General features: G+C 36.2%; 2 protein-coding genes across 2 annotated transcripts in view; one reads left to right on the top strand and one right to left on the bottom strand.

The window, feature by feature from the left end:
* The first annotated feature begins 2,100 nt into the window (after positions 1-2,100).
* LOC149785935 (uncharacterized) overlaps positions 2,101-17,431 on the top strand; it is a 117,123-nt gene continuing 101,792 nt past the window's right edge. The window contains exon 1 of the mRNA XM_089976175.1: positions 2,101-2,257. Within this exon, the coding sequence (XP_089832301.1) occupies positions 2,194-2,257 (64 nt within the window). The 5' untranslated portion in view covers positions 2,101-2,193. The remainder of the gene's footprint in view (positions 2,258-17,431) is intronic.
* Positions 3,714-12,129, bottom strand: LOC149785936 (uncharacterized). Its single transcript, XM_089976181.1, has 4 exons — positions 11,847-12,129; positions 10,563-10,679; positions 9,002-9,142; positions 3,714-8,033 (listed from the first exon to the last, which is right to left on the bottom strand). Exons 1-4 carry the CDS (start codon positions 11,911-11,913, stop codon positions 7,669-7,671), a joined length of 690 nt encoding a protein of 229 aa, XP_089832307.1. The 5' UTR covers positions 11,914-12,129; the 3' UTR covers positions 3,714-7,668.

Raw genomic sequence — 17,431 nt, forward strand, 5'->3', positions numbered from 1 at the left:
TACTCTGTGTAGGGCTATGGAGTTAAAACTAGTAAATTGTCAACAAGTCGCAACAGTATCTTAGATAATACCATTTATCAAACACATGGTCAACAAAGACATATGAAAGCTCTTCCGCTCTTCCACGTCCACTACATACCTATCGAACCCCACCCCACCCAAAGGGTTTGTGTCATAAGGAAGCAGCGACATACAAGTCATCATTTAACGTGTATACAAGTTTGCTCTTCACGCTGTCACATTATTTTAGGTTCACATGAAAGGAATCATTGTTGATTTTATAATGTTCTTTTTGTCTGTGACCGATCCGGTGACCTAAGTGGTTAGGGGCTCCGTCTCCGATGCGGGAGCTCACTGGTTCGAACCCTGGCCGAGTCATACGAAAGATTTATAAAAATAGTAATAGTAACTGCCTCGCTTGGCGCTCAGCATTAAAAGGTCAGTATTAGGACTGGTCAGTCTGGTGTCAGGAAAATGTGACAAGGGAGGACATCATGTTACGTATCTGCTGCTGCTAGACACCACTAAAAACTGCCACACTGCAGACATCGTAGCGATATCACTCAAACATTGTCAAAGCTACGTTAAAAATCCAAATCACACACCCCAAATCCAAACCTTTTGTGTCAACTTAACATTATACAATGCAACTTGTTTCAATCCAACACTGTGATGACTCCAAAAATACCATGACAATCTCACAAATTAGCATTGCGGGTTTAAAATCCGCCTCGGCTCCAGAGCCGTTCCCTTGGCAAGGCAATGGATTCTGATTGCCTCGGTACAAAATATCACTTTCATCAGTCTATCAAGCTTTTGGAAATGACGATACAATGTTAAGATCTCTTTGGATGGTAAATGGGAGTTATTTTTAATAGGAAGAGGCATTGGAAGTGACAGACAGGAGTTGCCTGGTTCTGGGAAGTATGTTGTGTGTATCTGTGTATGAGAGAGAGAGAGAGAGAGAGAGAGAGAGAGAGAGAGAGAGAGAGAGAGAGAGAGAGGAGAGAGAGAGAGAGAGAGAGAACAAAACATAATCTGATATTATCATACCATTTAGTCCGGTGGAACAAAGCCGTCAGAGACAGATATGAAACAATTGGAATTTAAGTTAAAATTTATAGCCTATAATTTCATAAAAGAGGATTGAGTATAGATCTAAAATATAATTTATATATAATTCTAAAATGTTCCTTCAAAGATTAAACCACCGTGAACAAAATATATTCCTTCATTACATTTTCTATACATACTGCATGTGTGTTGTTTGTGAGGGAAGAAACTGCATGGTAAATGGTTTCACTAACAAAAAATAAAAATTCGCAGATAGAATAGACACGAAATAGCATAAGACCAGATTAAATTTGACCAGGTTAAATCTTCATTGATATTTTAGGCATATCTTTAATTTAAAATGTCTTCATATTTTAAGCCATATCTTTAATTTAAAATGTTGTCTTCATATTTTTAGCCATATCTTTAATTTAAAATATTGTCTTCATATTTTAGCCATATCTTTAATTTTAAATCTTTTCTTCATTTTTTTAGCCATATATTTAATTTAAAATCTTGTCTTCATATTAAGATGCCAAGAATAAGTCAAGCTATGCTCATCCATTGAAATCACAGAAATCTTATTTGCGGTCTTAACTGGAATAAGTCTTTCCGGAAAATCAGAACCAGATCAACTTAATGATGTTTCAATATATATTTAAGTATATTATTAAGTAGGGCTAACCCCAAATAAGGATTCTGTTCTATTTGGGAGTTTATTAATACTCAGTGTTTTGGTCCGGAAATAATTTAATATTTTAATCAAGTTGCGTTTTGTTGGTGCAAGTGCCGAAACAAAAGTAAATATATACGTAGCATTTACGTCCGACTTCTTCAACTGAAACTTAATCTCATGGACTTGGAATCCAACTGATGCTGACTCAGCAAAAGAAATTCGCGTCCCAGCTGTAATATAACTTCACATTTTATTCAAAATTCTTGGAAAGGAGGCAGTTTAAATATACCTTCTTTCATTCTTGGAATAATTGACTAGTACACAGAATAAAAATACATAAAACCCTTCCTCGAATGCTTGGTGAGCACACAGTCCTTGAGTTGACATCTGACATAAAGGAAGTATATAGACAGCAAAAATGCGAAGTGATCAACGGTTTGAAAATGTAGGCAAGTGACTAAAGAATGGTATTTAAAGTTCAAAGGACTTCACACTTCCGGAATAGGGTCATCTGGACAAATAATCAAGGTAGGCTTGATATTTATCTACGACTTAACACAAGTTTAATTATACACTACTTAGCTTACACAGTTTTAGTATACTGGGTTCAATGATTTTATTTTATTTTTCTCATTGTTTTATGAGAATGAATGCATGAGCACTAATCGCAAAGACGACGACGGGGGTGATGGAATAAAGGGCTTTACAGAATAGCTACGTACCATTTCCTAACGTTCGGGGTGGTTTAAGGTTCTTTGTGAATTTATGTAAGTATTCGGCATTCAATTCGATCTTTTTTTAAGATGAAAAAGTAATAAAATTTGTGTGTATTCCAAAGAGTATAAAATTGCCCTTGATTATTTTTAAAATTTGATCACATCTCGTTGAAGTTGTATATCAACAGTACTCCTACGACTTTTAAAGGTCCATGCATATTGGGTTTTGTCTTGAAACGTCTTTAAATTTCACAACTGCAAATTATTGTTTTCCTTCAAAGATTCATGTTGTGGTGGGTGGGGGGTGGGGGGTCGCGGTGTTCTTTTTATGTAAGGGGTTGGTTAAAGACAGGCATTTTGTTCTGCCGGAGGTCTTGTATATTGTTTACGAAAAAATTAAAACGCATTTAACTTTTCCCGAACTGCCTTGAATTTAACAGGAAAACACAGTTCGACAACGTATTTGTTTGTGTCACGTTTCCTCTAACAGTTCGTAAATTGGCTATAGTTTTGTTTTTATTTCCGAACCGAGCTATTAATATATAAATTGCTTTAAGCAAAAGCTCTAATTGTAGGTACACACAAAACACTGACCTTGCTCATTTCAGTTAAATCATAGCAGACCACGATTCATGAACTGGTTGTTTATAGCAACGTCAATCAAAAGACACTCACATTCAGACTCTTCCTCTATATTTGACACAGGAACCTTGTCAAACTTAGTCTTTGGGAAAGAGCATCGCACTCACACTGGACGCCCTCTACAATCAACGCTTTCAAGTCGGACTAAGGCAGCCGCCGTTACACTCAATCCGAAACGATATTAAGAGAAATGAACTCTCTCTTCAAAATTTGGAATTCTGCAATAAGCCGTTAAGAAAATAGCAAGAGCTGTAAGATAATGTTCGTGAGACTCAAGTCAGATATATGATTCATAAATTATCAGATGGGGGGGGGGTGACCAGCAAAAACTGACGTCTTGTATCTTTCATCTAGAAATTAATAATTACTCTAGTGACTTGACTAGAACATTACTGTATGAAAAGTACATGAAACAAGTGTTTGCTTTCTGCATAAGGGTTGTGTTTTTGTGAGTATGAGAGAGAGTGAGAGAGAAAGAGAGACAGATATAGTGGACATACATACATACATACATACAAAATTCCTTCACTTATTCCTGTACTTATTAATTCATTCACTGAATATGAGAAAATAAATACAAAAATACAAGAAAAGATTTTTGATGTCATACAAGTTCAATGCATCAGTTATGTGGAATCAAATATTTCGTTTAATCACACATTTTATTTACATGTATATTTTTTTACGTAAATCAAACTGTCAGGAATAATGCTTGTTAATGTAAATAATATTTTTATATCTGATATTTCATTCAGATATCAAACATTGTAATCCACACACGAAAATTTCACATTTAAAAACTCATTTATACTAAATTTTACGTACAGTCGTACGGGGAGCTTCAAATGATTCTTTGAAATATCAGAGTACTGTCTTCCCCATAATACAACTGTGCATTAAAATACTTTTCAAATGCTGCATTGGAGGCCCTGAGTGGCCGAGTGGTCTAAAGCGCTCTCCGTTACGGATCACTGCCATCACACCTATGTCTGCGTCGGTTCGAGTATCGGATTCGGCTAATATGGGTATGTGAGAAAGCTTGCCAGTAGCTTCTCGTGGGTCGGTGATTCTTTCCGGGGTTTTCCCGGTTTTTTCCTCCACCATTAATACTGGCCGCCATGTATAGCCTTTCGTGTGCTGAAACATGGCGTTAACCCCTACAACAACAACAACAACAAATGCTGCATTGAATTTCTTCTTCACGAAAATCTCTTTGTTTACAAACATTTAGTTGCGCGTGCTTTTCTGACGCTTATTGGCGAATTAACTTAAATATTCGCAGCATGACCAATATTCTTTACATTATAATTTTTGATTTGTTGAAAGACAAACTTCCCTACATACAACTAATGTGACTGAAAAGTCAGTTACATTTGCAAGCTTTCTAGACAGTTGAGACTGGTTACAAACCTTATCAAAAACATGTTTCTAGACAGGTGAGACTGGTTACAAACCTTATCAAAAACATGTTTCTAGACAGTTGAGACTGGTTACAAACCTTATTAAAAACACTGTTTCTAGACAGGTGAGACTGGTTACAAACATGATCAAAGACAACTTTTTCTTCCGTACTTTGCACTTTAAGCTTATGCGTCTTTTTACCCAAACATTCAGTATTAAAGAACATCACTAATTACACACAGCAACAAAAAAAAAGGTTTTTAAGTTATAGTACATGTATCCGATGAAAGGTGTACACAGGAAATGGTTTAATAGCAACATACATACAAATGTGTCATTTATATCTCACTATTTATTCATTTCAACAGTGCACCCAAATTCGAACGTATTAGACCCAGATATACCCTTGTAGATTGCATCGACAGATCCAGGTCTAAAATTATTCATTTGAAATGAAAGAAAGGCAAACAGCGTACTTCCTACTCTGCCGACACATTGTGCGACAAGTCATCATGGGCTATGCTATTAGCAGTTGGTGTGCTATACACCAGACATACGGTTAATAAAAACACTACTATAAATCGACGATACCGTGAGTAGTTGTCTTTTCTTGTTTTCTTTTCCTGCAGTACAGCTACCTCGCATGTAAACATTGAATGTTTCACAAATATATTTATAAAATTATAAACCAATGCACAAGTATTTTATCCTTTACTTATACAGTCTTTCCTTGCATAACATTTCAACAACCACAGAACATACTGTGATACGAAAAACAACAGATATTGTAAAAGTACATAATGTGCGTTGTTTCTCTCTCTCTCTCTCTCTCTCTCTCTCTCAGACAATAAATATATTAAAGCATCTAACATAATTAAATAAATTCTAGATACAGACTAATAACATAGCAATCGTTAAATGAGCAATTTGTTCAGTGTGATAAATGCATAACAATTTATGCAAACCTTCAAATTAAATCAAGAAAGCACCGTTGCGAAAATCGAACAAACCGTAGGTTGTTTATCAATTTGAAAAACTTTAATTACTTTTGAAACAAAGGTAAATTTCTGACAGGATATTCCACAACTTTATTGACACCATATTTGTTATTCAATGTATTATTTTGAGACACAAAATAAAAAGAAAATATTGTGAATATTAGTTGTGGACACATTTTAAATTTCACAATTAATCAATGAATGGATCTTAGGTACTATCTCTTATGATCCGTTACAAAATGTAAAATATTAATGTTGATACCTCCACGAACGATGATAACGACGTCACTATAATATGTATGCTTTGCAAGGGAGACAATATGCTGAGCTTGTAGATACGGCAACAAATAAAAAAGAGAAATAGACGAAGTTTTGAGTTTCGGTTAGATTTAGTTCCCCTACAAAAGAGTGTTTGTCATTGTTTGGGTCATCGTTTCATGCATGTAGCAATTGTGTTCCATTTGACAAGACTGGACAAAGTGCATCTTGCCTGCAGTCAGTAAAATATTTGAAAAATAGTATGTTATTTTGTCAATACAACTAGGTTTATGTGTCTGTGATACTTTTCAAAAAGACATTGCTGCCTTTCCTAACTTTGGTGGAACATGAATTCAAGAGACAAAATTACAAGATATTATTACGTCATCTGAAAACTCACAACTCAAAGATAGGATAATATCATATGCAGCACACTCTATGAGCATTTTTACAAATAAGTGTGTGTGTGTGTGTGTGTTGAAATAATTTCCCAGTTGTTGTTTTCTTACCGTTAAGAGTACTTGTATACTTGTGTGCATTGCCCTGACAAAAACAACATGGTAATTCCGACAGCAACAACAAATTGTTGCAATACCATTGTGATGCTGAAGTTTATACAGCTGGCTAATATGCTGAAGTCTGCAGTTTGCTGATCGGTAAAACTTAATCCGGAGTCGATAGGCTGCCGTTATATCACTATGGTATCATTTTACATTTTAACTGAAAAGAAAATGTGATTGAACGCGAAGAGGTGAGAAACGCGATATGCTCGTCTTTTTCATCCTCTTTATCTTCGAGGTATCCTTTTGAATGAGCGCATAAATCAACCTGAGAGGACAGCGACAATGTCATTGGGGACAAACGGTGTGTGGAACACAACTTTTGTCGAGTGTTGATTTCCACCCTTTGAAATAGAAGTTCTTTGAGGCTGTACCATCCGAGAAAGTTTTGGTATATTCAGGGAAATGATGTTTATACATTACAATTTGAATCATGTTCTACGGATTTTTATAGCTGTAGAGAATACCAGCCTGGCAAAATAGACGAGTAAAGATAAGGCGCCTTTGATGTTCGTTGGTAAATCCAGATTAATTTGCTTTTCTTCACGTTCTTGACTTGGAAAACCTTTTGCTGCATATACAATGACAAGACATATCAACAATAAATAAAAATACATACGATCATACCTCTTCTTGCATAATATAACCTGTGTGCTTGATCGGATAGCTGTGTCTTTAAACCTGTGCCATCTTGGAAATTTGGCTTATTTTGTCATTTTCGTCGTTTAGCGTCAACATATTAATTAATTTCGACTAAACACAATATATTGACCCGATTTAACCCTGCTTCGACTGGCCTCATATGTAAACTGAACTACTTTTTAATAATTACCACATTGTGCTTTGATACCTTATTTACAAAGTAAATGTAAAGGACATACGCTAGATACTCAACGATTAACTTTCTCTCAAAAGAAGCTGGTCATTTCAGGCGTAACAGCGTAAACTTTTCAGTGTGATTCGCAGATATTAAACAACAAAAGATTTTTGTATGGCATACATTTGTACTAAGACACCGTCGGGGATGCAATGAATGGCGCCTGTATACTGTATAATGCAAGTGTAAAAAGTCTATGTTTTGTACCTATGCAACTTTGGGTTTAATTCCGACACAAGTGTGATTGGTCGCCGTGAATACGACACTACGCCAACATCTAAGCTGTTGAGAGATCCTGATATCTGCATAACTGACCTAGCTGTACAACTGTTGCAAAACTTCACGCAGTGTAAAGGTCAAGAAATAACTATCTGGAATTTCCATGGTATATTCACGTCTGCTGCACTTAATAGCGTTTTAAGGTGGTGGGACCCACTTAAGCAATATCGACAAGGGGGACACTGCCCCTCACCCTCATAAATCAGTTTCAGTTCACCACATTTGCTCCAATAATAATCCGGCCTTTGCTGCATTTCTTTATATATCTTATGCTAAATTTGTTCCGAATTATTATATCTTCTGAAGATAAATTTAATGATTTGTCCCATAAGAGATTTTTGTTAGAATACACGAAAAATGTTTTTCCTACGTATTTCCTGTACAGTAATTGGTCCATATAAATACTGATCCCTTTCAGCTTCCACCATTTTGCATGTTTCGTCATATTCAGCTGTGTTAGGTTTAATCCTGCAACTGTCGCCCTGATGTGTTGGTCCGAGTTGTTCTTGGTTTGAGTTGTGTCTTGTTCATGGTCCGAGTTGTTCTTTATATGTATATTTCGAAGTCGATAAACTGAAAATTAAATGTGATTATAAATAACATTTTACCACATCGTGTCACAAAATTAGCTTTTTTTTAAATTCTTTCTTGCCCATAATGACATGACTTCATTTTTACTTAACCGCAAAAATCTCATTGTGTAGATGACCAAAATACACATTTCAGTCTGAGAATCCATATCGAAAAAAGAAACGTTTATTGTACAATAGAAAAATAATATCACAGTAGAAGGTACACGTTTATAGTTTGCAATGGTTCAACTGAGTCGAGGCACCGTTCTTTTAAACTGGATAATTTTGTACATATCTGCATTTACTTTAGTTATTCTAATATACTCCCCGAGGGCGGAACAATTTCCAAAGGGGAGATGGGGTTGATTACCCTACATCACTGTTTGACTGAAAACGTTCGTACATTAAGTTGTTTCGATTTTTCGAACAGTTGTTGGATTATTCATGTACTTATTTTAGTTATTTGGAAGTACGATAATTGATATATACAGATCTATCAAACTCTTTATAACGTAGGAAAGTTTGTTTTGGGGAAAAAATTGGGGTGGGTATTAGAAGAGAGGCCTATATTAAAATAAATACTGTACGTTTATGGTCTAAAAATTGGTTTGGCCGCACCACCAGTACCACCCTCATTAACCGAGACCCCTGTCATCTAGGCGTTCGTTTCTCAGATAGCTATTTACACCTACAGTTAAATTTAAGTTAACGGTGTTGGTGTACGTTGTATTAGCAGCTCCAATCGGTTTATATAATTTTTAGTACAGGAACAAACTTAGCAGATAACGAATCAAATATGAAGAACTTATTTCTTATGATCAGTGAAATTATTAAGAAGAAATAAAATGTGTCATTGGTTTGTTGCAAACCATTGAAAATGCTCGCATGGTCAAGGTAAATCCAGACCTTCTTGACAAACGTTATATCTGTATAAGAATTCACATTCCTTTAAATCTATAAAATACATACCAAAGTGCTTCTCACAAATGCAAAGGTTTGGCTCTTTTTTCCTTGGTCTGGTTGGAACGGAAGGTGACGGATCAGGTGCACTAAGGCTATGAAGTTTTCCGTTCACACACTCGTAGACGTCGGTGTAATACAGGAAGTTTGCTAAAATAAAAAGAGGGGTGTGGATACAATTATCAATTTAGCTTCAACAATAATATATATATATATATATATATATATATATATATATATATATATATATATATATATATATATATATATATATATATATATATATTCTTTTCCTACATGTTCCCGCGTTTAACTAAATTATTCATGACCCCACTCCCGATTAGCCACGTAGGCGAAACCCCCCATCCCCAAGAGGTAAATCAAACATTCTAAGACGATCGTGTACATCTACTCCCTCAACTCCTCCCACCGTCGCGACCCAACCATCAATACCTTTTAATTTTATATTTGTCTAATCATAACAAAAACGTGGGATGAGTTGAAGAAAAAGTTTATTCCAACGCACACATTCACATACTGACGGTATTGCACAGCTCCTGATTTTCGCTAAAATGCAGATATTTTATTGACATGTCGGGTTTGTGAGGAAAATGTTCCGCCCACTGATAGACATATGGGCATGAGGAACGCTCTACTTACTGATATCTCGGATTAAAAGAATGTTCCGCCCACTAATTGGCTTGACGTATTGGAGGACAAAGCTCCACCCACAAAATCGACATTGTATTTGACGGACATATATTCGAGAATGTTATAACTGACATACCCAGCTTAAAGATTATATCGGGCAGCGATACGTAGAAATATATCATACGATGGTTGATTGACAGACACATGTTTCACCAAACCGGTTAAGTCACACGGTAACATATCGTATTTTAACAGAATGGGATTCATCAGGTACGCTGTATCGCAGAGACTAAACATTGGTTCCTTCAATTTAAAAATCATTCAGAAATGATATATTGTTGGCGGGAAGAATTTCGTTTTTATTCTTGATCTAAATGGCTAACATCTTTCAAAGTGTGCACAGTCTCTGTTCCACTTTTGGTATCATTAATCTGCTACCATTATCTTAAAGTTTGTAGGCATTTTACAAAATTCTAACAATTTTATGATGTATATTTTATTTTCTTGTCCTTCGTATTCATATTTATCTGGAAAGGATTTTAACTCATGAAATGTTTCGTTAATTTCTTGAGCTTTCAATATTTCGAACTTTACATTTTGTTATCGTAATGTAACCACTGTTGTGCTTACATTTCCTAAAGGGCTTCTGCATACATACGTACTTACCTGGAATTAATATTAAGTATCATTTTTTTTTGCCTGTAAAAATTCCTTTATTCCATCGGGTTTAAAACGCTATCAGCCTAAAACAATGAAGACCTACACTACCATTCACATAATGTCATCACTGGTGGAGATTAACAGATCTTAATTATTTTTGCGTAACTCACTGACTAAAATTTGAAAATGTTATGAAACCCAAAGCTAGTTTTATGATGTTCGCAGTTATGGAGACATTATACTTGCAGTTGCAACTTACAGCAGCAGTCACGTTTTCGTTTCTCGACATCGACTCTTGGATGTACCTTTTTGTTGCAGCATACCTTATCCCGACCGTATACTTCGAAAGCCCCCAGACTCCCACACAACCGTGAACCTGAAAAATATAAATATAATTGCAATTCATTTATTACATTTCCTCGGGGAGGAGGGTGTTCGTTTGAGACGTGTGTGTGTGTGTGTGTCTGTGTGTGTGTGTGTGTGTGTCTGTCTGTGTGTGTGTGTGTTTTAATATTTTCCTAAATTCGAATACTAGCACGATACATTGTAGCAATAGTAAAAGTACTATCAGTATTATTTGCCACATTCATTCGAAGTGAGACAAGGATATAAGTGTGATAATAAATAGAAACTGATATTCGCATAAACCCCTCAAAACATAATAGTGATTTTTAAAACTTTCATTTCATTTGAGAGAAATATTTTTCCCACGTAACTGCAATCAGTAACACTACAGATATGAAGATATAGTCGATAGCAGTGTAATATCATCAATAGCAGTGTAATAGCATCAATAGCAGTGTAACAGCATCAATAGCAGTGTAATAGCATCAATAGCAGTGTAATAGCGATTACAAAGGGCAAGTTGATGGCATTATTGTGAAAGTGGACTAATTTGCCTGATTCAAATGTACGGGATATACCCGAAACTTATGTGTAATGTCAATAGATACAGCATCAATGCTCTACGTAAGGAAAAATGCCTTTTAATTTCATTTACATAGCTCAGATAAGAAATTTGTAATAGCTTTTGCGTGCTAATATTAAAACTCTAATGTATTCATTTGACAGCGAAGGTTGAAAATCTGTCTTACATTTTCTTGGTTTTACGTAACACTACAATTAACGAAACCTTTATTGATAATTTGAAACAAACAAGGCGATGTTGTTAACTTAGTTCCAATGGCGAAATGGTCTGGGTGGAAAGACTTCATTAGGACTGGCTTCATTATCGAAAAGGGGAGAAGAATGCACTTATATTCTTTAAATGTTAGGTTTTTCGCATCGTGTTTAAGCTAGGTTGCTCCTTTCCCTCGCCTCCCACGCTGCTGTTGGGTGTTGCAATTACTTGGATTTGTGAGAAGCGAATGTAAAGAAAATCAACGGTATACGTTTATTTTGTAAATTTAAAGACTTGATCTCAGAGATAAAAAATTATGCAAACCTTAATTTACGAGCAAGACTGTCAGACGAACGGACGGAACGGACGGACTAACGGATATAAAAGTTTTCTTACAAAACACATGGAAATGATTGTACTTACCCTTTACATCACTGAGTGTGCTTATCAAAATAAGTACGACAATACGAACTACATCCAAACGGCTCATTGTTGTCTTATTTCTCAGTTGATATTAGTGGTCATTAGTCGGTCCTTATATATCCTAGTTTCAATATATACGCTATTATTTTCATTGCACACGTATTGACTTGGAATTCTGTACACCATATAAATATACCTGTACAGATTACACTCCCTTTTCATGGTAACAGGGTGAATATTTTCAACGTGAAACTTCAGCATTTTTGGACTAAAAATAGCCAAAGAATTTCCATAGAGCAGTAAAAATAGTATCAATAGCTGCCACTAAAAATAGAAAACAATGTCATTCCTCTTTGGTTTGACTTTTATAACTCATGAACGTTTTCATTTTGTCGCTTTGATGACTATCCTCGAAAGATTGAAAGAATTAAACAAAAAATATACGTATTTTATAATTTAGAGAGGTGAGGAAAACAACTACGTATTTTTATTCGTTTGTTAAATATTATCTCTTTTGTGATATATTTGTTTTGTTTATAATGTCCGTGGATAGATCTTTTCGTAAAATCCAGTACTGTCTATGCTACAATTTTGATAACGCTATCTTATTAGGGCATCTTCTGATAGCTAGCTTGACATAGACAAGTCACAAAATGACACATGCCGTAAATTTGATATTCGATGCAATACTAGATCATTATCTGTAATTATGTATATAGCAGGAGTAGTGAATGGGGATGATATATGGACAATGGGAAAATACATTACAAGACCCCTCTGGGATGATATACGGACAAGACTTTTGAGATCATCCTGGGACGATATACGGACAATGGGAATTTAACATGGGGAATATTGGGACTATATACGGACAAGCTGATTTGTTGTATAGCGATAATAGGAATGGAACACGTGAGGTGACGTCCCGGTGCTGGACATTGGTAACAATAAGGCAAGGGTTTGATCTGAAAAAGCGCTACTGTAGGTAACGACAAGTACAGTAGAGACATAAAGATAGACACGTTCACATACCATACACATACATAGATTAGTGAATATCAATCAATCACACAAACACTATACAACCAACTAAATAAAATTAGGCAAGACAATACCTTTGGAGGCAAACATAAAATATAAAATCGACTAAAAGAAATGTTTAGGCATAAGAGCAAATCAAAACTTTTCGAGTCAATGGAGTGGCCCTGAAAAGGTTTTTTGTGGGTTTTTTTGTGGTCTTGTTCTTCTAATTTATTCTTTCCTCCCCCGTCCTCTTAGTTTTGTAATTGCTGTTGTCTTCTCTTTTTCATTTTTTAATTCTCCTGTTTTTCCTTCTCATCTTCCTCTTTATTCCTTTCATTTTCTTCTTCCTTTTCTTTTTCGTTATTCCACTTTCTCATTCTCTGTATAACCTCTTGATCCTCTTTCTCCTGCTTTTCTTCTTTAAACATTGGTCTCATTTGTTCTTCAGCCTTTTTTAAATTGTACAATTCCAATTTTAAGCTGTGTGGACAACAGGCCATATTCTCGATTCTCTCTTGTAGCACATCTACCATGCCCATCGTATCCCCCACTTCCTGTAATTTCAACATCTTATCCATATGGTTGTTGGCCACATTCGTCTTTGGTTATTCCGTGTAGAATGGTGCGAATCAGTCAATCAGTCAATAAGAATTGAAGTAGCTTACGCAAACTAAGTGCTTTTGCGACTGTTTCAATCCTGATAGGCAAGATTTGTAATTGGTCGGGGCCATAGTAATGGTGCCATAACGACTCTGCTTTTATATGCGAATGTCGCATTTTTATTTGCTATTGAGCCCGGGCAAGGGAAGGGAGGAAAGAAACCCTCGGGGTGCGACAAAAGCCATCGGAAAGCCTACAATGCCAAGACCTAATTGATCAACTTTAGTCCAGTTATTCGAGTGCACAATAAAGATATTCCAACAAAATGTGGGCCCTTTGTGTAATTAACCAAATCCTACGAGTCTTAAAATTTTCTTTTTTATCATTTGTATTAGTTTGAATTTTGTGTACGCAGTGTACTTGGATTTTCTAATTGTTACCAATCAGCTAGATGTTAGTCACCGGTATTTCTTATGGGGGGAGGGTTGGGGGGGGGGGGTCACGCAGTATTTTTCAGGTTTCTAATCGTTAATTTTGAAGGTGGTATGGAAAGGATCGTATCTGGTCAGTGTGGATAGAGCTATTTCCTAAAGAGGTCTTTAATACCCAAAAGAATAACCTCATATATTATTCAGGCAGTTATGAAAGTCGTTCTTTCTTCATCCTTGGTTGTTCATCTGTCTATGGTTATGGCATCGTCCGAAGATAGATTGTTCTCGTTCGACTTCCTTGTCACTTCAGGCCTGATGATTTACGACTTTTTGTTGACTGCTGTTGTGTTCTCGTTGTTGGTTATGTTAATGCCTTATGATTTTCTAATACTTGCATTGACTGCATGATGTTTATTTGAATACCATTTGTGCCTCATATTATTGTGTGTGTGTGTGTGTGTGTGTGTGTGTGTGTGTGTGTGTGTTTTAAATTATTTTTTGTTGTTGTAAGCAATTAGTCTAAGATCATTGCTGGGTGATCATTACTTAAATTTAACGAGTGGGTGTGTTAATAGATTATTGTCTGCTTGTAACTAATTTATTTTAGTTCCGCCTTGTGCGGGGAGGGGGGGGGCCTGATGACTGGGCTTTGATCACCTTACAATGCTTAAGTGTCGAGCTTGTGTTTTGCTCAGACTGATGTTAGTGTGAGAGTGGTTAGGGTTTGTTAGATACATGCATGGATCTCAAGGAAGAGGGAGAAGAGAGATGGAAAAAAATCCCCTTCTTCTCTTTCCTCCTCTCCCACTCCTCTCTCTCTCTCTCTCTCATAACTTTTCAGTGCCTTCCCTTCTTGTTGTATTTTTATTAATTATTATTTACTATTGTATTGTTGCGTTTATTATTTATAATTGATTTTGATGTGTGGATGTGTTTTCTCCCCTGTGTTTCCGGGCACGGGGTGAGCGACGCCCCAACCCCAATGGGCTTGCGCTTAAACTATCAGCGTCGAGGTCTTGTGTGGCTGCTCTGGCCCCAGGGATCTAGCGCGGCATTCATCCTCATATGTCTAATCATTGGTTGTTGTCAGATTTTGTTATATTTGTCAATTTGTTTTAAGAACCATATTATGTTTTATACGTAGTTTCTATGTTGACATTACGTTTGATATCTAGGAAGGCCGGGTCCTTAAGAGGGTATCTGATCCTTTTTTGGTATGCCTGAAAATCAATTCTCTAGGTGTGGTATTTCGGGCACTTATTGATGACTTGTTACAGGGTCTCTGTTGCACTGAAATGTGGATAGTTCGTTTCTCTATTTGGTTCTTTGATTAGGTGTTTCCCCAAGTTGTCTTTTAGGGTTTTCCCGGTTCTTATCCCGTTAACAATCTCGAGATTAGAACTTTCCAGGTTTTTTGGTAATTTCTTGAGCTTTAAATATTTCGAACTTTACATTTTGTTGTTTCTTTATGTAACCACTGCTGTGCTGACATGTCGTAAAGGGCTTCTGCATACATACGTATTTACCTGGAATTAATATTAAGTATCATTTTTTTGCCTGTAAAAATTCCTTTATTCCATCGGGTTTAGAACGCTCTCAGCCCAGAAAACGTGATGTTTCTAGTGACCTTTTAATTTTTGCCACTGATAAAGGTGTCTGCCTTTGGTGGTGTTATTCCAAAGTTGTTTTTATTTGTTCTGTGATTTTGGTTTTGATTCGGCTATATATCTCGTGTACGATGTAATTTATGGGCTCTATTGTGTTATTCATGAGCCTGGACTTTGCGTTTAGGTCTGCTTTGTCATTTCCTGGTAAGTTGATACGTGAAGGGACCAGGACGAATCGCCTGTATGTTGCTTGGATTCTATTTCCCTAATGGTTTGTAGTGCTTCTTCAAATAGGTTCCCTCTGCTTTTAGAGATGCCCGATTCAAGGGATATGAGCGCACTTAGGGAATCGGTTATGATAACAAATTGGTCTCTCAGATAGCTATGTACACCGACAACTAAATTTAAGTTAACGGTGTTAGTGTACGTTGTATTAGCAACTCCAATCGGTTTATATAATTTTTAGTACAGGAATAAACTTAGCAGATAACGAATCAAATATGAAGACATTATATCTTATGATGAATGAAAGTATAGAGAAGAAAGACAATGTGTCATTGGTTTGTTGCAAACCATTGAAAATGCTCGTATGGTCACGGTAAATCCTGACCTTCTTGACAAACGTTATCTCTGTATAAGAGTTCACATTCCTTTAAATATATAAAATGCATACCAAAGTGCTTCTCAGACATTCTAAGGTTTGGCTCATTTTTCCTTGGTCTGGTTGGAACGGAAGGTAACGGATCAGGTGCATTAAGGCTATGTAGTTTCCCGTCCACACACTCGTAGACATCTGTATAGTACAGGACGTTTACTAAAAAAAAGAGACGATTGTGGGTACAATTATCGATTCGGCTTCAAAACATATACGTATATACATGATATTTTCCTTAATAAAGTCGATAGGACATGTTCCCGCGTTTAACTCAGTTATTCATGACCCCACTCCCGAATACCCACGTAGGCAAAACTCCCCATCCCCAGGAGGTAAATCAAACATTCTAAGACAATCGTGTGCATCCACTCCCTCAACTCCTCCCGCCGTTGCGACCCAACCATCAATACCTTCTAATTTTATATTCCATAGTGTTTGTCTATTCATAACAAAAACGAAGGATGAGTTGAAGAAAAAGCTTATTCCCACGCACACATTTACATAATGACGGTATTGCACAGCTCCTGATTTTTGCTAAAGTGCAGATATTTTATTGACATGTCGGGTTTGTAAGGAATATGTTCCGCCGACTGATAGACATATCGGCATGAAGAATGCTCTCCTTACTCATTAGATATATCGGATTAAGAGAATGTTCCGCCCACTAATTGGCTTGACGTATTGGCGGACAAAACTCCACCCACAAATCGACATTGTATTTGACTGACACATGCTCGAGAATGTTATACCCAGCTTAAAGATTATATCTGGCAGCGATACGTAGAAATATGTCATATGATGGCTGATTGACAGACACATGTCTCACCAAACCGCTTTAGTCACACGGTAACATATCGTATTTTAACAGAATGGGATTCATTAGGTACGCTGTATCGCAGAGATTAAACATTGGTTCCTTCAATTTAAAAATCATTCAGAAATGATATATAGTTGACGGGAAGAATTTAGTTTTATTCTTCATCTACATGGCTAACATATTTCAAAGTGTGCACGGTCTCTGTTCCACTTTTGGTATCATTAATCTGCTACCATTATCTTAAAGTTTGTAGGCATTTTACAAAATTCTAACAATTTTATGGTGTCTATTTTATCTTCTTGTCCTTCGTCCTCACATTTATTTGGAAAGGATTTTAACTCATGAAATTTTTCGTTAATTTCTTGAGTTTCAATATTTCGAACTTTACATTTTGTTGTCGCTATGTAACCACTGATGTGCTGACATGTCGTAAAGGGCTTCTGCATACATCC

Source organism: Sinohyriopsis cumingii, chromosome 12 (assembly GCF_028554795.1).
Source record: "Sinohyriopsis cumingii isolate HCF-2022 chromosome 12, ASM2855479v2, whole genome shotgun sequence".
Taxonomy (NCBI): domain Eukaryota; kingdom Metazoa; phylum Mollusca; class Bivalvia; order Unionida; family Unionidae; genus Sinohyriopsis; species Sinohyriopsis cumingii.